The sequence below is a fragment of the Rattus norvegicus genome, chromosome 12 (assembly GCF_021556685.1).
Source record: "Rattus norvegicus strain SHRSP/BbbUtx chromosome 12, alternate assembly SHRSP_T2T, whole genome shotgun sequence".
NCBI classification, from domain to species: Eukaryota; Metazoa; Chordata; class Mammalia; order Rodentia; family Muridae; genus Rattus; species Rattus norvegicus.
Genome location: NC_141545.1, coordinates 52,928,211 through 52,949,514, shown reverse-complemented (window position 1 = coordinate 52,949,514; position 21,304 = coordinate 52,928,211). Strand labels below are relative to the sequence as shown.

General features: G+C 41.3%; 1 protein-coding gene and 1 pseudogene across 3 annotated transcripts in view; one reads left to right on the top strand and one right to left on the bottom strand.

Moving 5' to 3' along the window:
- The window catches only part of Ep400 (E1A binding protein p400), a 106,952-nt gene that overhangs the window by 82,197 nt on the left and 3,451 nt on the right, over positions 1-21,304 (bottom strand). For 2 of the 3 annotated variants that reach the window (XM_087578559.1, XM_087578560.1), the window contains 2 exons: positions 11,788-13,157; positions 10,169-10,279 (listed from right to left, as the gene is read on the bottom strand). In XM_087578559.1, coding sequence (XP_087434685.1) covers positions 10,169-10,279; positions 11,788-13,122 — 1,446 coding nt within the window. In that variant the 5' untranslated portion in view covers positions 13,123-13,157. 3 annotated transcript variants of the gene reach the window in all.
- On the top strand, positions 7,599-8,001 carry Rpa3l1 (replication protein A3 like 1; annotated as a pseudogene).

The window sequence follows — 21,304 nt, the reverse complement described above, 5'->3', positions numbered from 1 at the left end:
TTGCTTTTGGTCATGGTGTTTGGTCACAGAAGCCCTGAGACAAGAGGTAGACAAAAAGGGAAGAAAGAAATGATCTGAAAAATCAAAACATGATAACAGTGGCTTCTCTGTAAATAGGATTATAGATAATTCATGTGTGTGTACTTTTCTTAGTTTTCCAAATACTCTGAAACAAGTGGGTATCACTTATATATTCAAGACAGGTATTTTTTAGAGAAAAGTGGCTTGCATGCAGTTAGAGGAGACATATTACAAATAATCATAAGCTCTAAATGAAACATCAGAACAACAAAGAGACAGCAGGTGATACAGGTTCTGGAAAGGAACTTAGCAAGTTTCCCAAAGTTGGCATGTGGCATGAGGGCAGTCCTCAAACACTGTAGAAGGATGACAGGAAGAATAGAGACTGCTGAACAGAGGAGGCCTGATCTCCTTGCCTACCTCTGACTGGCAGGTGTTAGAAGTACGGCTGATCATTAACCACACAGGCAGACAGACACCCAGGCAGCATGCAGAAGGCAAGATAAGAAACTAAGAGGTTAAGTACCACCTGCTTTAGAGGAGAACACATCTGCAGCTGCAACACAGTAGAGAGATACAGTAGGCCACAGTAGTAATCCTAATAATCTGCAACTTTAAGGTCAGCCTGGACTACATGAAGAAACTCTAGTCTTCAAAGTTAGCCAGGGAACAACAGTAAGATAGCCTAGCTTGCCACCAAACCTGATAACTTGAGTTACATACATGAGAGATCCCTGATACATACAAGATAAAAAAAAACAATCAAGTTCCCAAGGTTGTTCTCTGAACTTACATACATATGCCATGCACTGTGCTCCTACAGTGACAATTGTGCTTGCACATACACACACACTGAATGAATGAATGTTATGTGTTATTCAGAGCCTAGACAACACAACATGGGAAAGAACAGTGGAAGGAATGAAAGACAAGTAGCCTACAGAAGATCCAACTCAAATGGTTGGTACCTACACGAGAATACACTTGCCTCCTCCTGGAGGAAGACTTCTATCACCGGGAAACTGCTGGCTAAATGTCTGGACCATAGTTTTTGTAAGCCTGGTGTTGTCACCAAAAATAGAATGGTGTCAAAGAAGAAACCTTTAAAGACATCTATAAGTGAAAGAGACTCAGTAACCTGTTATCTCTTAATTCAAAGTTTTCAGACATTGCAATTTGGTACAGAAAACGCAAATACAAAACCCACCTGAGCCTTCTTTTCAAAAGCATGTCCAGTGGAGCTGGAGAGATGACAAAGTGATTAAGAGCATTTTCTGCTCTTGTAGAGGCCCAGTGTTTGATTCCCAGCACTCGCATGGTAGCTAACAAACTTCTCTAACTCCAGTTCCACAGTATCCAATGCTCTCTTCTGGTTGCCACAGGCATACATGTCAACAGAACACTCAAGTACATAAAATAAAAATCTTAAAAAAAAAAAAAACAAAAACAAACAGCTGGACTTGGTGGCTCCTTAAAGATCCTAGCACTTAGGAGACAAGAGTCTATGAGTTCGAGGCCAGACAGGTTTACATAGTGAGACCCTGCCTCAAAATAAATAAATAAAAATTCAAAATAAAATAAAATAAAATTCATTCTTTAAAAAACATGTCAATCGAAATGTAAATAAGAAATACTCAAGTTAATAAAGATAAAAAAAGTACAGTAAAATAGATTAAGATCCCATGCCATGCCTATAAACTTTCCAGTATACACATAAAAACATGAACACATTCATAAGACAACACAGAGAGGGGTTGGGGATTTAGCTCAGTGGTAGAGCACTTGCCTAGCAAGCGCAAGGCCTTGGGTTCGGTCCCCAGCTCCGGAAAAAAAAAAAAAAGGTAACACAGAGAGCTCTGGATCTGTATTCAGATTAGCACAAACAGCTACATAAACCAAAATCCATCCTGAAATTCTTTTTAGAATGTTTATTGTAGTTGTCAGAACAACATATGTGAGAACATGAATGTTGGGATGAAGATATATATCACTTTCTCCATCACTATTCTTGGCTAAACATGATGTAACATATGTCAAACCCCATACACTAACCCGCTTCTGACTCACAAATACTACACCCTTAAGAGCACCTCCCTATGGAGACCAAAAACCCAAACCTGAACACCAGCTGAATGGACTACAGATCTCAAATGGATAAAATACATAAAGGAGTCAGCCATGTGGTAGGTAGCATACACGTAATGCAGTTTGGAAGCAGAGGCAGGACTGCTACAGTTCATAGTCCTCTGACTCCCATATGTGCTTGTGATTTTACTCTGTGAGAAGGAAAATGGAGCAAGTCACTACATACCACTGAAATACCAATAATAGGATAGAGGAGATGGTTCAACAGCTAAAGCAGGAAGTGTGCAAGCCTAAATGGCCTAAGCTTGATCCCCACCATCCACATAAAGCCAGATGCAGTGTGTTCATCTGTAATCCTAGCACTTCCAGGGTGAGATGGGAGGTAGACAAAGCACTGACTCAAAACAAACGTCGTGGTTGGTGCACACCTGTGGGAGGCAGAGGTAGACAGAGCTTTGTGAGGTCCAGGCCAGCCTGGTCAACATAACAAGTTCCAAGATAGAGCTACACAGTGAAACTCTAAAAAAGAAAAATGACTCTCTATATATACACATTGTTGGGGGAGGGGGGACGGCAGAATGAATGAATGAGAATGAGAATGAATTCATATGAATGAATATGAGTAAATTATTTTTGAAGGACCAGGCTGGCATGGTATGGCTCATGCCCTTAATCCCAGCACTTTTGAAGCCAGCCCAGTCTACTCAGACTAGCTGGGTGTACATGGAAATAGCCTACCTCAAAACAAAACAAAACAAAACAACCAATAATCAAGAATAGTTGGACTCGGCCTGGAGAGATGGCTCAGCAGTTAAGAGCACGGACTGCTCTTCCAGAGGTCCTGAGTTCAATTCCCACAACCACATGGTGGTTCACAACCATTTATAATGGGATCTGATGCCCTCTTCAGATGTGTCTGAAGACAGCTACAATGTACTTATATAGAATAAATAAATAAATCTTTAAAAAAAAGAAAGAAAATAATAGTTGGATTGAGACCAATGACCACACACTTAAGAACTCCCTCACCTCCCGCCCCCGTGTCATTCATTTTGGGAGCTGTGTGCTTGTCTTTATGGTTTCACCACTGACAGACTTCTCTAGTGTCTGCTGAGTTCTGCTTTCTAATGAGTCTTGACTTTGTGGCACAGCTCTCATTTACTTAAAGGGCACTCTGGTTGATACTCCTCTGCCTCAATATACATAGCCATTGGGGCTCATGCTGCTGCCAAAGGATCTTGGTTTTTTTTCCAGTTAGGGGTATACACACAACACTGCTTGAGAACATCCACCACACCTAGGATCTGGTACACACAAAATTCAAAAGTTCCTCTGGCATACATTGCTGAGTCAGGAACATGTTCATCTCTCATCTTTTCCAGGTGAAGCAAACTGTCTCCTCTTGCCTAGATCAAGCACACTCTACCAAAAGAGGGTGAAAAATCACTACGTACTCACATAAACAAACCTCTCTTCCTTAGACCTCCTCTCTGACCACTGAATATGTTGAAGTGTGAATCTGAATGGCTTAGTCTGCACTGAACACGTTAGGCATGGTTCATATATTTGTAGGTGCCCTTTACCTTCCACAGTCCCACTGCTCTTATAAATGCACTAATACACTGCACTTCTCCAAATACTGACAGGTATCCACACATAAATTTTCTTTTTGTTGTTTGCTTAATTGTTTTGAGACAGGGTTTTACTATGTAAAACTGTTCTGGCTGTTCTGAAACTCAGTATGTAGACTAGGCTGGCCTTGAACTCACAGAGACCTGTCTGTGTCTGCCTTCCAGTGCTGGGAATAAAGGCATGTGCCATTACAGCCAACCTAACTGTCTGAAATGTTCTCATTTAAATTCACCTTCAGGGTCTGGGAGATGGCTCACATGAAGAGCACTAGCTGCTCTGCTACAGGTTCTAAGTTTGATTCCCAGCACCCACAACAAGTGGCTCACAATCACCTGGAACTCCACTTCCAGAGAATCCAAAGCCTCTCTATAACTATAACACACACACAGACACACACATACATAAATAAAAGCAGTAAGAATAAAATCTTTTTAAAAAAATATTTATCTCTAAGATCATTATAATGAAATCATAAATAGTAAAATCAGGTTACTGCTCCCCACAAAAATGAACAATGTCTCTGGCTGATCTCAAGTCTAGATCAAGAACCAAGATGCAGGGGTTGGGGATTTAGCTCAGTGGTAGAGCGCTTGCCTAACAAGCACAAGGCCCTGGGTTCGATCCCTAGCTCTGAAAAAAAGAACCAAGATGTATTATCTAGCTAGCTACCTAACTAGCTATTCAATTTGATGCGGGGTCTTACTAAGTAGCTCTGCCTGGCCTAGAACTCACTGCATAGACTAAGCTAGCCTTAAATTTGCAACAATTTTCTTGCTTCTTGACTCCTAAGTGCTGAATTACAGAAATAAACAAGCACACACAGCCCAAAAGATAAATCTTAAACATTTTGTGCTATGAAGGGGTAGGGACATGTCAAAAATATACTAGAGCCAGCTAGAAGAGGCCTCAGTCAGTTACAAGTAACCTGAGCATCAAAATAACGACTGTGGAAAGAGGCTAGGTAATTTCTTGGTAAAGAAAATGAAACCTGGTGAAAAAAGTAGACACAGCAAACACCATGTGGGTTATACTGGAGGAGATCCTGTTAAAACTCTCGGACGAAGATATGCTTTCCTATTCTAAAGTATTCTGCAATTTAAGTGTTTAGACTCAAGAGAAATCACAAATCACACTACTAGACACAGAAGTATCACATGACAAAATTCAATATCCACTGATGAAGGGAATTTCCCCAGCATGAAAAAAGACATCTATAAATTGATGGCTCCCACCCTCATCCTTCAGAGAAGATCTTACAAATAAGATCAAGTGTCTGGGCTTCCATTGCTATAAGACTGAAGTCCTGTCTGTACTGCACACTGCACACTGCACGGGATAAAAGGTTAAGACTTAGGGCTAGAGAGATAAAACAACAGTTAAGAGTACTGTCTGTTCTTCCAGAGGACTGGGGTTCAATTCCCAGCATGTACATGGTAGCTCACAAACATCTGAACTCCAGGTTCCACTTCCAGAGTAATGATGCCCTCTTCTGAACTCCATGGACACTGCATGCACACGATGCAAAAAACATACATGCAGGCAAAACAAATAAAATAAAAATGAATCTAAAAAGGAATTAGAAAGTGTAAAACTTTCTATTTGTAGAATTGATTCTCTATGCTCCAAAAACAAATGACTTTAGCAAGAATATAGAATATAGGTTAAAATAACCAGCTGTATTTTTATGTTTGGAATTAACAGCTAGAAACCTTTTGTTTTAAGACTTGTTTATTTTATATATGTGAGTACACTGTCACTGTCTTCAGACACACCTGAAGAGGGTATCAGATCCCATTATAGATGATTGTGAACCACCATGTGGTTGTTGAGAACTGAACTCAGGACCTCTGGGAGAGCAGTCAGTGCTCTTAACCACTGAGCCATCTCTCCAGGCCCCTAGGAACCATTCTGAAATACTATTTATAACAGCAAATAATAATATATAAATCTAACAAGGTAGCATACAACATTAACATGCTGAAAATTACAAGGCACCAATCAAGGAAACCAGAGTCACATTCAAGAATTGAAATACAGTATAGTAAGACTATCAGTTCTCCACAGACTGGTTTTAACAGATACAATGCAATCTCCATCATATCCTAGCAGAATATCAAGTCTATTCTGAAACCTACAGGAAAAGGGAAAGGAATACAAGGGCAAAAACAAAACAACAAAAGAAACAGAACCAAGGTGAGAAGAATTTATGGTGCTTGGACCAGTGAGATGGCTCAGTGGGTAAAGGTCCCTATGGCCAAGTGTGAATGACCACGACTGATCATGGTGTAAGGAAAGAACAGACTCTTGAAACAATCCTATGACATCTACTTGTGTATGATGGAATGCAAGTCCTGGACACACACACACACACACACACACACACACACACACACACACACACACACACAGAGGGAGAGGGAGACATATCAGGCACTAGCATATTCATATTCAAGCAAATGAAATGAACATCCATTTATACACGAAATTCTCTGTAAACAATTACAGCAGTTTTGTTTGTGAATCCCTAAAACAGAAACACTCAACTACATAGCAAAAGATGAAAGGGTAAAACACGTCCTGAGAACCAACAGTTTAACTTGTAAAAATATATGAGGCTGGACAGACGTCTTAGTGTCTTAGTGGTTTTGCAGAGAACACAGGTTTGATTGACAATACTCAAATAGTGGCTCACAGCTGTCTAACTCAAGTTCCAGAAGATCTGATGACCTCTTCTGGTTTCCAGAGGAACATAGCACAAATATATGCACTCAGACAAAAACACATACACATGAATGGAGGATGCCTGCAAAGAAATTGGTTCTTTCCAACTGTAAGCAAATCTGCTTCCTTTAACTAATTTCTGCTTCCTAACATCTTTTGGAATATAAGAACCTGTGATGGGGGTTGGGGATTCAGCTCAGTGGTAGAGCACTTGCCTAGCAAGCGCAAGGCCCTGGGTTCAGTCCTCAGCTCAAAAAAACAAAAAACAAAACAAAACAAAAAAAAAAACAAAAAAAACAAAAACAACAACAAAAAAAAAACCATGATGACAAGTTATGGACCCAGTATCAGGAAGTATTAACAGTATTTGGCAATCAGAAAAACCCCACAGTCTGACCAGAAAGATCATAATCCATGATTCCAGTACACCCCACCCTGGAAATCGCAAACTAAAATGCTGGACAGTACTCACCAGAAGGCAGAAAAGGTCAGATCATACAAAGAGTGCATGAGGACTTTTGTTTTTTAAAGCTGTGCTGTGAAGTAGACAACTCTGGTTTATCAACATTCACATAACTATAGACCAAAAAAAGTGAATGCTACTGAATGTTAAGTAAACAAAACCAAATAAGTACTTAAAATGCCATGTAACTGACTGTTAAAATTTCATCTTTTGATGGGGAGTTGAAGTGTTTCTGTTTTAGGAATTCACAAACAAAACTGCTGTAACTGTTCACAGACAGCATTCCGTGTATACATGGGTATTCATTTCATTTGCTTGAGTACCTGAGAGTCTGATTATTGGGTAATATGTGGAGAATATGCTCGACTTTATAGGAGAGGGCTAAATGAGGGAATGTGACAACAGAAGTGGTTAGCCAGTAAAAGCAGAAGGAATATGAGAAATTAAAACCCTAATTTGGAGCTGGGAGGTTGGGGAGGAGCAGAGGAGCTCATGGCCTTCTTAGTCTACATATATTGAGTTTGAGACCAGCCTAGGTTAGTTAAGACTCTGTCTTAAAAAAGAAGGAAGTAGGGGCTGGGGATTTAGCTCAGTGGTAGAGCGCTTACCTAGGAAGCGCAAGGCCCTGGGTTCGGTCCCCAGCTCCAAAAAAAAAAAAAAAAAAAAAAAAAGAAGTAAGTAAGTAAGTTTTGGCGGCAGAATCATGTTGGACATGATGGAACTCCCCAAAGCGCGCGTCAACGCCAGCATGTTAACACAGTGTATCGACCGACCCATGTGCTTCGTGGGGAAGCTGGAAAAGATTCATCCCACTGGAAAAATGTTTATTCTTTCAGATGGAGAAGGAAAAAATGGAACCATTGAGTTGATGGAGCCACTGGATGAAGAAATCTCTGGAATCGTAGAAGTAGTAGGGAAAGTCACAGCCAAGGCAACCATACCATGTGCATCTTATATCCTGTTTAAGGAAGATTGTAATCGCTTTGATCTTGAACTTTACAATGAAGCTGTGAAAATTATCAATGAGTTTCCTCAGTTTTTTCCTTTAGGGCTTACACAACATGAATGACCTTCTTGAATTTCTTTTTATTTTTTTTTCCTTTTCTTTTTTTTCAGAGCTGGGGACCGAACCCAGGGCCTTGCGCTTGCTAGGCAAGTGCTCTACCACTGAGCTAAATCCCCAACCCCGCTTCTTGAATTTCTTAAGATTGCCAGAAAACTAAATTGAAAGTTATTAAAGAAAACTCCTTCAGTTTAAGGGAGAGACTCCTATAATTTCTAATATTTAATTTGCTTTTATATATATATATTTTTTTGTAAATCTAGTATGACAGTTTACATCTAAGTCTTTTTATAAATTTTTTAAAATTGATACTTCAATATATGGTCTGAATAAAAAAAAATCAAAAAAAGGAGGAGAAAGAAGAAGAGGAGGAGGAAGAAGAAGAGGAGGAGGAGGAGGAGGAAAAAGAGGAGGAAGAAGAGGGGGAGGAGGAGGAAGAGGAGGAGGAGGAGGAGGAAGAGGAGGAGGAGGAGGAGGAGGAGGAGGAGTCATCTTGGTGATTCACAACTATATCCCACCAGCACCTGGGAGAATGGTAGGAGAACTACTGTAAGTTTGAGATCTGCCTGAGCTACAGAATAAGTTCCAAGTCAGCCTGGAGTAGAGTAGAAAAAAAAGGGAAAGGAGGAAGGAGTCCACCTGAGGTCTTTATAGTATTAACTGGCTCAGAGCGACTCATCAATGGATGCTTGAATTAGTGGGTAAAGGAGCATAACGCTTAAAGACATACAATTTACAGAAGAAAAATTAATGCACACTGAATAGGCCAGGTGGACACCACTTCAGAGGCTTCAAATTAACATCGCCAGTCAGGACTGGGCAATACCATGGCCTGGTGATATGATACACAGAAATGAAATAGACACACTGTCATTTCTATGACAGGACTACATGACTTGAACATGATACTAGGGTATGTCAGACAATCCCATACAATAGAACATCCCACAATATAACTGGTGCTTCAGAAACAACCATCACAAAAGACCAAATAAACCCTAGCTTAAAGAAAGCCAGAAAGGGGGTTGGGAATTTAGCTCAGTGGTAGAGCGCTTTAGCAAGCGCAAGGCCCTGGGTTTGGTCCCCAGCTCCAAAAAAAAAAGAAAAGGAAAGAAAAAAAAAAAAAAAAAAAGCCAGAGAGGCATGACAAGGAAGGAATATGGGTATCCTGAACCAGGTGCACGACAAGGGGGGAAACTGCTAAGAACTTGGTCTTGCAGAATCTAAATCTCAACTGTCAGTAACATAGCAGTACCAGGTTACTGTGGCATTTCCTGATCTGCCCTTATCTACTAGTGGAAGTCCTTTAAAGATAGGGTCACAATACCATTTGGTACTGCATAATCATGAGAATGAAATGCAAATGAGTAAAAGCTAATGGCAGTGAGTGAGAAAAGGCACAGTGGTGCCATGTATGGCTATATGTATGATGACATCAGCTTTCATGTTTGAAGTTATATTAAAATTAAAAGCAAAAACAAAAATATCACCAAGGACAAAACTGCTTTAGAAGCCAGCACACTCCAAAGCTAGCATGTATATGAACCCCAGCTTCATAAAAGCATTCTGGTCTCCTTCACTAAGAGATTTCAGTTCTAAGGATCTATAGGTGGGGATGGAGAGATGGCTGAGGTCCTGAGTTCAATTCCCAGCAACCACATGGTTGCTCACGACCATCTATAATCAGGTCTGGTGCCCTCTTCTGGCCTGCAGGTGCATACAGGCAGAAAGCTGTATTATGTATATATAATTAAAAAAAAAAAAAGGATCTATAGGTGATTCACACCAATATTTCCTCCAGCTAAGGAAAAAATTCCTATTATGTCTTTTCACTTGTTCTGTTTTGCACTGTTTTCAAAATACAGGTAAGACACAAGAAATAACAAACATTAAACACAGCACACAAGGAACCCTATGCATACAATAACAGGACTTGGAATATTAGAGGACATGCACACTACAAGCTACCACCACATTGCAGGTCACAGAAAACAATGCAGTAAGGTCTGTGTTGTCATTCACTCATGCAACTAAATTTCAGAACTGTATATGCAGAAAGACTTTTATTGTTCAAAATAAGGAATGGGCTCTGGAAAAAAAAATGCCAAAGAGCAAATAGTTAAAATATTTGGATGAAAGAAACGTTTGGGATGAGACTACAATTTAGAACCATCAAAAAGTACCTGAAACGGTTGCTGCTGGGATGAAAAAGCAGCAGAAACATTTGGCGGAAGCTGGGTTGCTATAGCAACGGGAGTCCCAGTCTGCCCATCCTTGCCTGTCACAACCTTTACCTGAGAGAAATATTTTGAGAAAAAAAGGTAACAATTTTTAAGACTGCTCAAAATTATTAGAATTTCATTGCTGACAGCTCACTAATTTAGGTGTTTAAAAATGGAATGTTTTTGCATCAAATTTTATAAAGGGACACTGAGCTGACTGACAGGTTCATACTACAACAATCTAACAGCTGCCAATCTTCAGCACTCCAGTCTAGATCACATTTTAGACACTTCAACCTCCAACTGAAAAATGGGAGTGGCACTCAGGTATCAGTGTCCTACAGGAGGCTTCTTGAAAGATCTGTACCACTATAACATTCTATAGCCAACTATATGGGTCACACAGCAAAGTTGACTTTAGTAGAAGCTGTAAAAAGTTGTGTTTTCTTCACAAGTGCAGATAAAGAGGCTCAGCTTATAGACAACATTGGTAAAAGACACAAAGAGTACTCAGTCCCACTGTTCCATAGTACTAGTGGTGGTCCTCAAATTCAAAAGGTGAGACCTTCTGAATACCAAAAACGGTCCAGCCTAGGTTCAGTGTTGAAGAAGAGACAGATGGCTAAGCCACACAGATACATTCACAGATGCTCGTGAGGACTCTGGAGCAAAGGAAAACTTTTGCTCACCAAATGCAGGCTTCATTGCCAAAGGGCCGACAGCAGTTTATTTTATCTCTGTCATAAAACAAAATAAGCTACACCAACATAATAAACACTAAACAAGACAAAGCACAAAAGACAGTGCATCACAGTACAGGTCACTAAGACCCCAGCATGCCTCAGAGAACTTCATAACTGCTGTTCTGTTAGGGGGACTTACTGAACAACACTCTAGGAATCCAAAAACTATCTACAAAAGCTTCTGTTTCAAGTATCACTCCATAGGTGTCTGCGAAGTGTGAGCTTATAATATGACTTCACATTTAAGACTGTATCTAAAACCTAAAAAAAAAAAAAATTTATAGTTGCTTGACACTATCTGTACTTTAATTGTGAACATCCCACACAAGATAAACCTAGTGACTTAAATACCTGGTTTAAAAACTTGGTTTTTTTGTTTTTTGTTTTGTTTTTTTTTTAATAAACAGACCTATAGTGAAACCAGGAAGCCAGGAGAGAAGAACTAAGTAAGCTTCACTGCACCGGGAAAACTTTTCCTGTGGGTTGCCAGGGGACTGGCCACACTTCTTATTGGCCAAGAACCATACATACAGACAGGGAGAAGACTAGACAGTACTAGCTGAGCTCTCTGCCCAGGGTGGGTTTTGGTTGTCAGTGGCAACACCTGGTTCTGAAAAGGCTTCAGTCACAACATATCCTTCATCTTCCTCCCCAGACAGCTATATTGAACTGTGCTTCTTCTACATGAAGAAGGAAAACACACATTTTACTCCTCTTTAGATCCTGAGACACCCAAACCCTACATTACCCCAAACTCACACATTTTCAGTCTGTTGTTGCACACCATCTATTTTGTTTTACGTAGCCCTTCTAGACTACTGAAGTGCTATTTCTTACCTCATCATTGATAACTTCAGATTTTTCTTCCTCCTCTTCCTCTTCTTCCTCCTCCTCTTCAATGTCCAAATCATTCTGCCTAAGATATGCTTGTAAAGGGGCATAGTGCTTCTTTTTAAAAGCCAAGAAATCCATCATGTTCCCCTGTAGATGTTGCAAGAAGAACAGTTCAATCAGGTACTCCTTAAAGACTTCCTTGAGTGCCTCCATTTCCTTGTAGTGGTAGTCCAGGCACTGCTTCCTCATCTGTGCCATCTCTTGGGAGGCTGGGGGAATCTCCTCCAACTTCTTGGGAACCTTCTTTATTCCTGAGCTTCCCATAGATGTAAGAGGCACACTGGAAAGGCCTGGAGGCATGGTAGTTCTGGAAGGGCTGGTGGGTGGCGGTGGGGATGTCATCCCAAATGCTGAAGGTCCTCCTACGCCAGGGAGCAACACGCCAGGTGTCCTCTCAAATCCCAGAGATCTGTTCATTGGCTGCCCCTGAAGCACCTGCTGCTGTTGCTGTATCAACTGACCCTGAATAATGCTGCTGATCTGGGGTGGCAGACTGGCCGTGGTGATGTGGTTCGGGCTGGCCAGAGGTTGCAGTCCAGTACCTCCTGCAGTTGCAGGGCTCTGAGGCCCTAGATGGTGGATGGTGCCTCCCGATTGTGCATGAGGTTGGGAGAGTCTCCGTTCTCGGACTGTGATGGGAGCTCCTGAATGCTGGAGTTGAACCTGGGCTCCCTGGGCCATCTGAGTCAGGCCTGGTGCCTCCTGAAATACAAAGTGACCACCACTTGATGGACTCAAGCTGATCTGCCTCACAAGCACACTGGCATCCACAAATCCTCCAGTGGGGCTGCTGCTGCAGATACCCAGCCCAGGGCCTGGGGCACCTGCACGCACATTCTGCAGGGTTTGCCCTGGCCCGGGGTTAGGCTGTGTGGGGCTTTGAGTCTGGACCTGCTGCGACAGCGGAGAAGTAACTTGAATGTATGATGGAGAGCCATGCTCAAAGCGCCTCTGCTGTGCACCAAACTGAAAACCTGGAGAGGTAGGGTTGGGCAGTGGCAAAGGGGCCAGTGTGATCTGCTGGTTTCCTCCCACGACTGGGCCAACATTCTGCAGTGTGATGTTCACATTCTGCCCGGCCACAGGACTTCTGCTCATCAGCTGCTGTATCTGGTACCCAGGGGATTGGGGTGCAGATGGGCTGGCTGATGGAGCGAAAGGTGCTGCAGGAGATGGGGGTAAGTTGGGATGGGCTGGTTGCTCCTCTTCACTCCCAGTGAAGGACCTAGATCTCTGCAGCTGATGCTGGACATTCTGAGGACCACTGCCATGGTGCATTATCACCTCCCTTTTCTATCCAATGTAATGTTCCCCTAAAAAAATCAAAATTAAAATCAAGACATTGGAAGGCAAATACAATCATTTGATTACCACTTAATACTAATTACCATTTAGTAGCCCTGAAAACATACTTGAACCTACAATCACACTGGTGTTTGATTCGAGCAAGAACACTTACTATTTTAAATAGTAAGAAAAGGTGGTCACTTAACATGTAACCCATAACTTCCTTCCATCACCTTTCCTCCATCCAAGATTCCAAAGGAAAGAAGGCTAAGGGAGAAGGTGTCCTATCTCTACCATAATAAAGAAACAGAAGATCAAGAAGTCAGTGAATCCCATTTAGAAAAAACCATGGTACTACACAACTCATTCAATCCAAAGGGGCAGTTGCTACTTTGTCAATGACCCTATAACATCTGCCGCAGTGCCAAAGAACCCCACTCTGGTACTACTTGGGATTTACTAGTTTGCCAAACAGCTATCTCTGCTTCCCAAGAACAGACCAGAACAGTTACGCTGTTGACCCAAAAAAGAAAGCTGCTGGCAAGGAGTGTGTTCCCACTGAGAGACCACCAGTCCCTTCAGGCACAGGTCAACACTCCCATCACCTTGATGAGGAGAGTTCAAGTGGTGAAGACTATGGATGACATGGATCCCAATGAATGGCAGTCTTCCTGTCAACATGTATGGCAACAAAGGGGTCCTTCTCGATAGCATAAGTAAAAGGAAGGCCAAGCTGAGATGGTTAGACAGTGAAGAAAGAAGAGAAAGGACTCATGGAGGAGGATAGGCTTTGGGAAGAAACACAAGACAAAGCAGAGAGAAGCACAATTTGGTGTCAGATCACCAGTGCTGCCCTTCGGTCTACCTATTTCCTACTATAGTTAACCAAAATCACGCAACATCATCTTCCTCAGAAAAAACAATGGTGCAAATCCATAGCACCTGACATTTAGCCAACACAGAACAGACAGTGCCCCCGAGTCGTGGCACTGGGGTAAACACGCCTCAGAATCTGAGTTCAATCCTGGAGTCCCACGTGGTGGATAAAGAGAGTCAAACCCCTAAGTGTGTCCTCTTACCTCTTACACATACATCACAGACATCACACAACATGTGTGCGCATACACACAAATATTTCATTTAAGGGTACACTTTTGCCACCAAGACAAGCAGCAGCCTCATCAAGGACACCATTGCTTATCTCAGAATATGGAAAGGAAATAAAGAAGCCATGAATTGAAAAACTTAAAAAATATGCAAGACTTTCAAATCAAAAACATCAATCCAGGTGCAGCAGCACATACCAGAAACCCCAGCCCTCCAAAAGCTGTAAGTTCAAAGTCACTATACAAGGTCACTTACAAGTACTATATAGCAAGACCCTATCTCAAAAAACGAGAGGAAGATGAATATGAATCACTTATATAAATACAGGGGAGCTTTGGGTCACATCGTGTTTTCAGAACAAGATTCTTGCAATGGTTGGCTGTGAAGAGCTCACCAATAAGGCTTACAACACAATGGGAGGTAGGGAAAAGCTAAAGATGGGGATAGATGGAACACATAGGTCACTGAGAGTATGGTTTGAGGGTAGGTCTTTTTGGTTTGTTTTTGTTGTTCTTGGTTTTGATATTCAAGACAGGGTTTCCCTGTGTAGCCCTGGCTGTCCTGGAACTCACCTGTAGACCAGGTTGGTCTCGAACTCAAGAGCTCTGCCTGCCTTTGTCTCCTGAATGCTGGGATTAAATGTACAAGGGTATGTCTTATCCTCAGATCCTTCCTGCCTAACTCACCTGCTCCTGATGGCCAATGAAGTGAGCAGCTTTGCTCCTCCACAACCTCCCTGCTGCTCTGACTCACCATCATCCAGAAACAATGGCCTCATGGAACCACGGACTGAACCTCTGAAACATGAGCCAAAACCAATCTTCCTACCTTTACAATTTTTTCAGAGTAACAAAAATCTAATTAATAAAATTTTCTAATCTTAGCACAAAAACAGAAAAGCATATACAATGATCTCCTTACAAAAATCCCAGAATGTGGGGCTGGAGAGATGACTCAGAGATTAAGAGCACTGACTGCTCTTCCAGAGGTCCTGAATTCAATTCCTAACAACCACATGGTGGCTCAGAACCATCTGTAATGCAGTCAGATACCTTCTTCTGGTGTGTTTAAGAACAGCTTCAGTGTACTCATATACATAAAATAAATAAATCTTTAAAAAAAAAATCCCAGAATGTCAAGTAATGAAGGAGCAAAAAGAAGCTCCTCCACATACAAGAATGCATAATCTGAATGTGGTGGCCATACCCATGACTCCAACTACTAGGAGGTCAGGCCAAAAAGGTTGCAAAGGCAGGGCAGCTCCTAAGAGTGCCCCAGCTCCAGAAACAAAGTCAAGTAGAACAAGTCACAAAACTAGGGCAAAGAGATGGGGATAAAAAGTTATTATATACTGAGAAAATTCAACATGAACTCATCAAAAAGCATATATGAAATTAAGTATTTCTATTAGCTAACACTTAAGAGTTATACTACATGTAAAAGACATAAAATAAAAATCCAGAAATGTAATAATCCTGAAAAAATTTCAATTTTGTAGCCCCCAAAATAATAAAGTTGCAGCTAAAGCAATAGCAGATTTGAAAGGATTTCAAGTTACAGAGATAGCTTGGTAAAGAAAGCACTTGCTACACAAACAAAAGAATCTGAGTTTTAATTCCCAGGACCCATGTAAAAGCAAGACACCATAATCTGTAATCCCCAGGCTCCTACATTCAAACAGGAAACTGAGAAAGGAGAACACCCAGATCACAGGTCACCTAGCATGGTATATATAAGTCTGAAGAGCCCCTATCTCAAACAAAGTGGAAGGTAAGCGCAAACACCAGAGACTGCCCTCTGACCTTCACACCAGCATCCGTACTCATATACACATACATACAACACACACATACAAGACAGTGCTCATATTCCATATACATAAAAAAAAGCACATACAATTTAAAATGTCAAATACCAGGAGTAGAGATAGTCCTTTAATCCCAACTCAGAAGGCAAAGGCAGGTGGATCTCTCTTAGTTCAAGGCCAGCTGGCCTACAGAGTAAGTTCCAAGCCATCATGTCTCAAAAATGAGAATGTAAGAATAAAAATGTGTCAGGCTGTAGTGGTGCAAACCTTTAATCCCAACACTCGTGAGGCAGAGACATAAGGAACTCTGTGAGTTGAAGGCCGGATTGGTCTATAGAGAGAGTTCCAGGACAGCAAGGGTTATATAAAGAGAAAAACAAACAAACAATAATAACAAAAAAAAAAAGGAATAAAATGTTAAAAATTCAAAAGGGTTTGGAGAGATGGCTCAGAGGTTAAGAACATTGGCTGCTTTTCCAGAGGACCAGGGTTCAATTCTCAGCACCCCACATGGCAGCTCACAATTGTCTGTAACTCAGGTTCCAGGGTATCCAACACCCTCACATATATATACATGCAGGCAAAATATCAATGCACATAAAATAAAAACCATTAAGCAAGACATTTGAAAAGAGGGGCTAGACATAGAGCTGGGTAGGAGCACTTCTCTACCACATGCATCTCTGAAAGGACATCTGAGTACAGTAGGACAAACGCTTACCACCAGCACCACAGAATACACTTGTCAAAGACAGTGAAATACTAAACAAGAGAAAACCAAACATCTGCCTAACAGGTTGAGGAGAATGTCTAATGTCACCACTTACATACCTAAGATAAACAAGCCTGCAACCACACAAGTGACAGACCACTAGACACACTGCTGCAGGGGGTCTGGGAAGCAAGGTGAGGTGACAGATTTCAAATGATCCTCAACACCGAATGGGAATGAATTCAGAGGACAATAGAAAGTGGAACGGGGGCTGGAGAGATGGCTCAGCGGTTAAGAGCACTGACTGCTCTTCCAGAGGTCATGAGTTCAAATCCCAGCAACCACATAGTGGCTCACAACCATCTGTAACAAGATCCAATGCATTCTTCTGGTATGTCTGAAGACAGTGACAGTGTACTCATCATATATAAAATGAATAAATAAAATCTTAAAAAAAAAAAAAAGAAAGTGGAAAGGGCTTGGATACCCTATAACCTTTGATGTAGTGACTCTTATTTCCAGAATCTGTTCTAAGAAAATTGACCTATCAGATTAAATTTTTTTTTTTTTTTTTTTTTTTTTGCGCTTAAAATTTTGACCTACAGGGCAGAGACACAGCTCAATGGTTAAGAGGAGTGGCTGCTCCTCCAGAGGACCAAAGTTTAATTCCCAGCATCCACATGGTGGCTCACAACCATCTGTAATTCCAGTTCCAAGAAATCTGGCATCCTTTTCTGGCGTCTTCCAGCAACATTCATGTATGTGGTATACGGACATGTATATGTAAACAAAACTTCTATACATAAAATAACAATAAATAAATCTTTAACAAAAACTAGCCCAAAAGATGATTTCACAGGCAAACCAATCTATCAGCTTGGCACCTGAATTCAGTTCCCAGGAACCACATAGCAGGAGAGAATGGACTACCACAAGTCAGTGTTTCTCTCTCTCTCTCTCTCTCTCTCTCTCACACACACACACACACACACACACACACACACACACACACACACATCTAAATAAATAACAAATACCATCAACTGTAAGGTAAAGAAGCCACCCATCTAAAGCTGCTTCCCAAGGGGTTGGAGAGATGGCTCCACAGTTTAGAGAGCACCAGCTGCTCTTCAACAGGGAACAGGTTCCATTCCTAGGACATGTTACATGGCAGCTCACAACTGTCTCTCACTCCAGTCTAAAGAAATCTAACAACCTCTTCAGGCCTCCTCAGATACTACATAGAGGTACACAGACATACATGCAGGCAAAACACCCATACACCTTATAATTTCTTTAATGACAAATAGAGTACTTTCTCAGAATAAGGTGCAGATACCCCAACAGACAGCATGGGAATACCACCAACAAAACTTTAAAAAATTGTTGTTGTTTTTTAGAACAGGGTTTCTCTGTGTAGCTCTGTTTGTACCTAGAACTAGCTCTGTAGACCAGGCTGGCCTCAAACTCAAAACTTACTTTTGCCTCCAAGAGCTGGAAATAAAGGCTGCGCCACCACTGCTCCGCTTATGTTTCTAATTTTAACTCAGCAATTTGTAGTTTTTATGAGATAGTGTAACCATGTAGCCCAGACTGACTTAGAACCTATTATGTATCTCAGGCTGCCTCAAACTCACAATCCTCCTGTCTCAGTTTTCTGAGTGTTCTTATTAGATGACAACTTGGCCTGCTTTTGTTCTTGTTCATGTTTGTGGAAATGAGGAGAGAGAAAGAACAAGAGAACAATTTTCCTGTAGAGCCCTGTAGGAGGAGTAATCCTTCCTAGTCCAGATTCCTAAATGCTTTTTTAAATTGACATATCCTTTGTGCATGTTCATGGGTGCAGGGGTGGTGGTATCTGCACAGAATGCACAATGCTGTCATCATATTACCTCTGTGCTGAGAATCCTTGGAAAAGCAAGACAGACTGTTGCACACCAGTCACCCCAGGGTGCTGCAGATCACCTCCCACATACCTGTACCTTGGTATCCATCACTCAACTAATCTACTCTCAACTTCTGACATCTACTTTACTCCATGCATAAATAAGATCACAAGGTACTTGGCTTTCCCTATATGGTCTAAATGTGAACTGTTCCCCACACTACAACCTCTTATGACCACCTGTTAACTCAAGATGTTTATCAACAGTAAAGACTACACTCATGAGGTTTTAGGTGAGAACAAAGTCGTCTGTCAGAGCTAGACTAGAGGTCGTTTCTGTTACATTCTGGCAAAGAATCTATATTCTGCCTGTGTCCTGAAATTTTGAGGCTGACCTCAAAAGTAAAATACTAATTAATCTGGCAAAAAAATTTCAAAACTTTCAAGGTATAGCAAGGCTACTGCTGGCTGCCATTAGTTAGGTTTACAGTGTGAATTCAAAGCAAATTCCCTCACTTGGGTGAGGGAAAAAGAATGAGCACATTTACAGTTACAGACAGGAGAGCTAAGCTACTTTAACTGTTAGAAATATTAGTGCTAGTAAGAGGAAAGGCATACTGAAACCAGAGGGAAGGTGCCCTAAAGGCAAGACTTTATGAACGTACACTGGAGAGATGGCTCAGCTCTCACAGAGGACCAAGTTTGATTCCCATACCACAACACCAGTAACTCTAGTTCCAAGTAAATGTGATGCCTCTTATCTCCACAGGCACCTGGGTTCACACACAATTTTAAAATAATACAAATAAATACTTCATTAAAGTTTCTATAATATAAAATATAAACTCATTTGAAAACCTCTTTTTTGTTGGTTTTTTGTTTCTGTTTTTGTTTTTCAAGATAGGGTTTTGCAGTGAGAATTTTGGTTTCTTTAAAAACCCAGTTATGTTACATGAGTAAAGTTTTGTTTTAATCCCAGGTGTGGGATAAGAGCTGTTTCACACAGATGATTATGATTTGCTAGTGCACTAGCAGGGACGTGACGTCTGCCAGCTGGGGTTTACAGCGATGAGTTTGTCTTAATTCTGGGGTAGGTACTCTGAAGAGGGCATAAATAAATGAGTGCCACCAGAGGGCCTGTATTCTCTTTGGAGATATTCTGATGACAAAAAAACTGGACTTGCTCCTAGGAACCCAAAGTCCCTAATCAGCAGGAAGTAATCTAGGGGTCTATGTCACCTTTCTCCTCTAACCATCTTTCTCTCCTACCTAGTGTTGGGAGTTAGAAGGGTAAGGGTGGAATATGGATTGGAAGGGAGGTAGAGATATAAGAACTTAAGAGATCTGCTGGCTTCTGCCTCCCAAGTGATGGAATTAAAGGCCTGCACCACTGAAAATGTTAAATGCAGAAATGGTGGCATATACATGTAATCTAAGTTCTTGGGGCAAAAGCAGTAGTGCCACAAATGGGAGGTTAGCCTGGTCCATACAGCAAGTACTGCTGGTTTTGCAAGCATTCAGAAGTATGGTCAGAGTTAAGGGTCACAGAGACTTGATCCAAGGTTCCAGAAAATAAGCAGACAAAAAAAAAAGCAATGTGTAGCATGCAAGGTCAGACTTACATTAAGAACCTGAGTTCTGTTCATGAAGCTGTGAAAGGTAAGCCTGAGTTGCAAAAGCAATTCTAGGATGTTGGGAGATACCTAAGATGCTCCAAGAACAGCTGCAGGCACCAACAAATGGAACTGGCCCAAAAGAGTCCACATGTAAGGCTGACCAAGCCTGCTGAAGCCCACATGGTACCACAACTCCAGATGCTGAATATGAAACTACAGGTTTGGTTATCTGCTCTGCTGGGCTTCAGTCTTGCTTTAGTTTGGTATTTCTTTCATTTTAGAACAGCAACGTTTTCACTCTGTATATACTGGAAGTACTTAACATCTTTTTATTCTTTTATTTTTAACAAGGGTTCACAGCTGTAAGTTTACCTTAAGTCTCAAAATATCCTTTGAACTTTTAAACAATACTGGGATGGTTAAGATCCTGGTGATTTGTACAGCTGGAGTGAATATATCCTGCATTACAAAATGTCCTAAGTCTACGGGACCAAAGATAAAAGTTACAAATATTAAGATGCCTTCTACACCCATGTGTTTGATGAACATCTGGTCTCCAACTGGTGGCACTGTTTTAAGAGATTTGGGAATCTTCAGGAGATATTCCCTAGCTAGCAGAAGTGGACTGCTGGAGTGGACCTTGGAGGTGCTACCTGACACACTGAGATGTGAACAAGGTTCACCATATACTCCAACCACCACAGAGACCTTACGGTCACTATGACTACACCTTCTAAACTGTGAGCCAAAATAAAATCCCTAAGTGACTTCTGATATTTGCTCACAGCACTGTGTAACAGCTTATTTCACTTTACAAACTGTCTCTAATCCCATCCAATCTGTGGCAAATGACAACGCCATTCCCCTTATAACTGAATCTTCAATGTGGGTCAAAGATGCAGAGAGACATCAGATTCTTTCCCACTCAGTCCCAGATGGGCACCTGAGTTGACTCTGTATTTTGGATATTGTGATCAGTGCTGAAAGAAACAGGGTTGTGCAGGTGTCTCTTCTGTATACTGACTACATTTCTTTTGGCTATATAT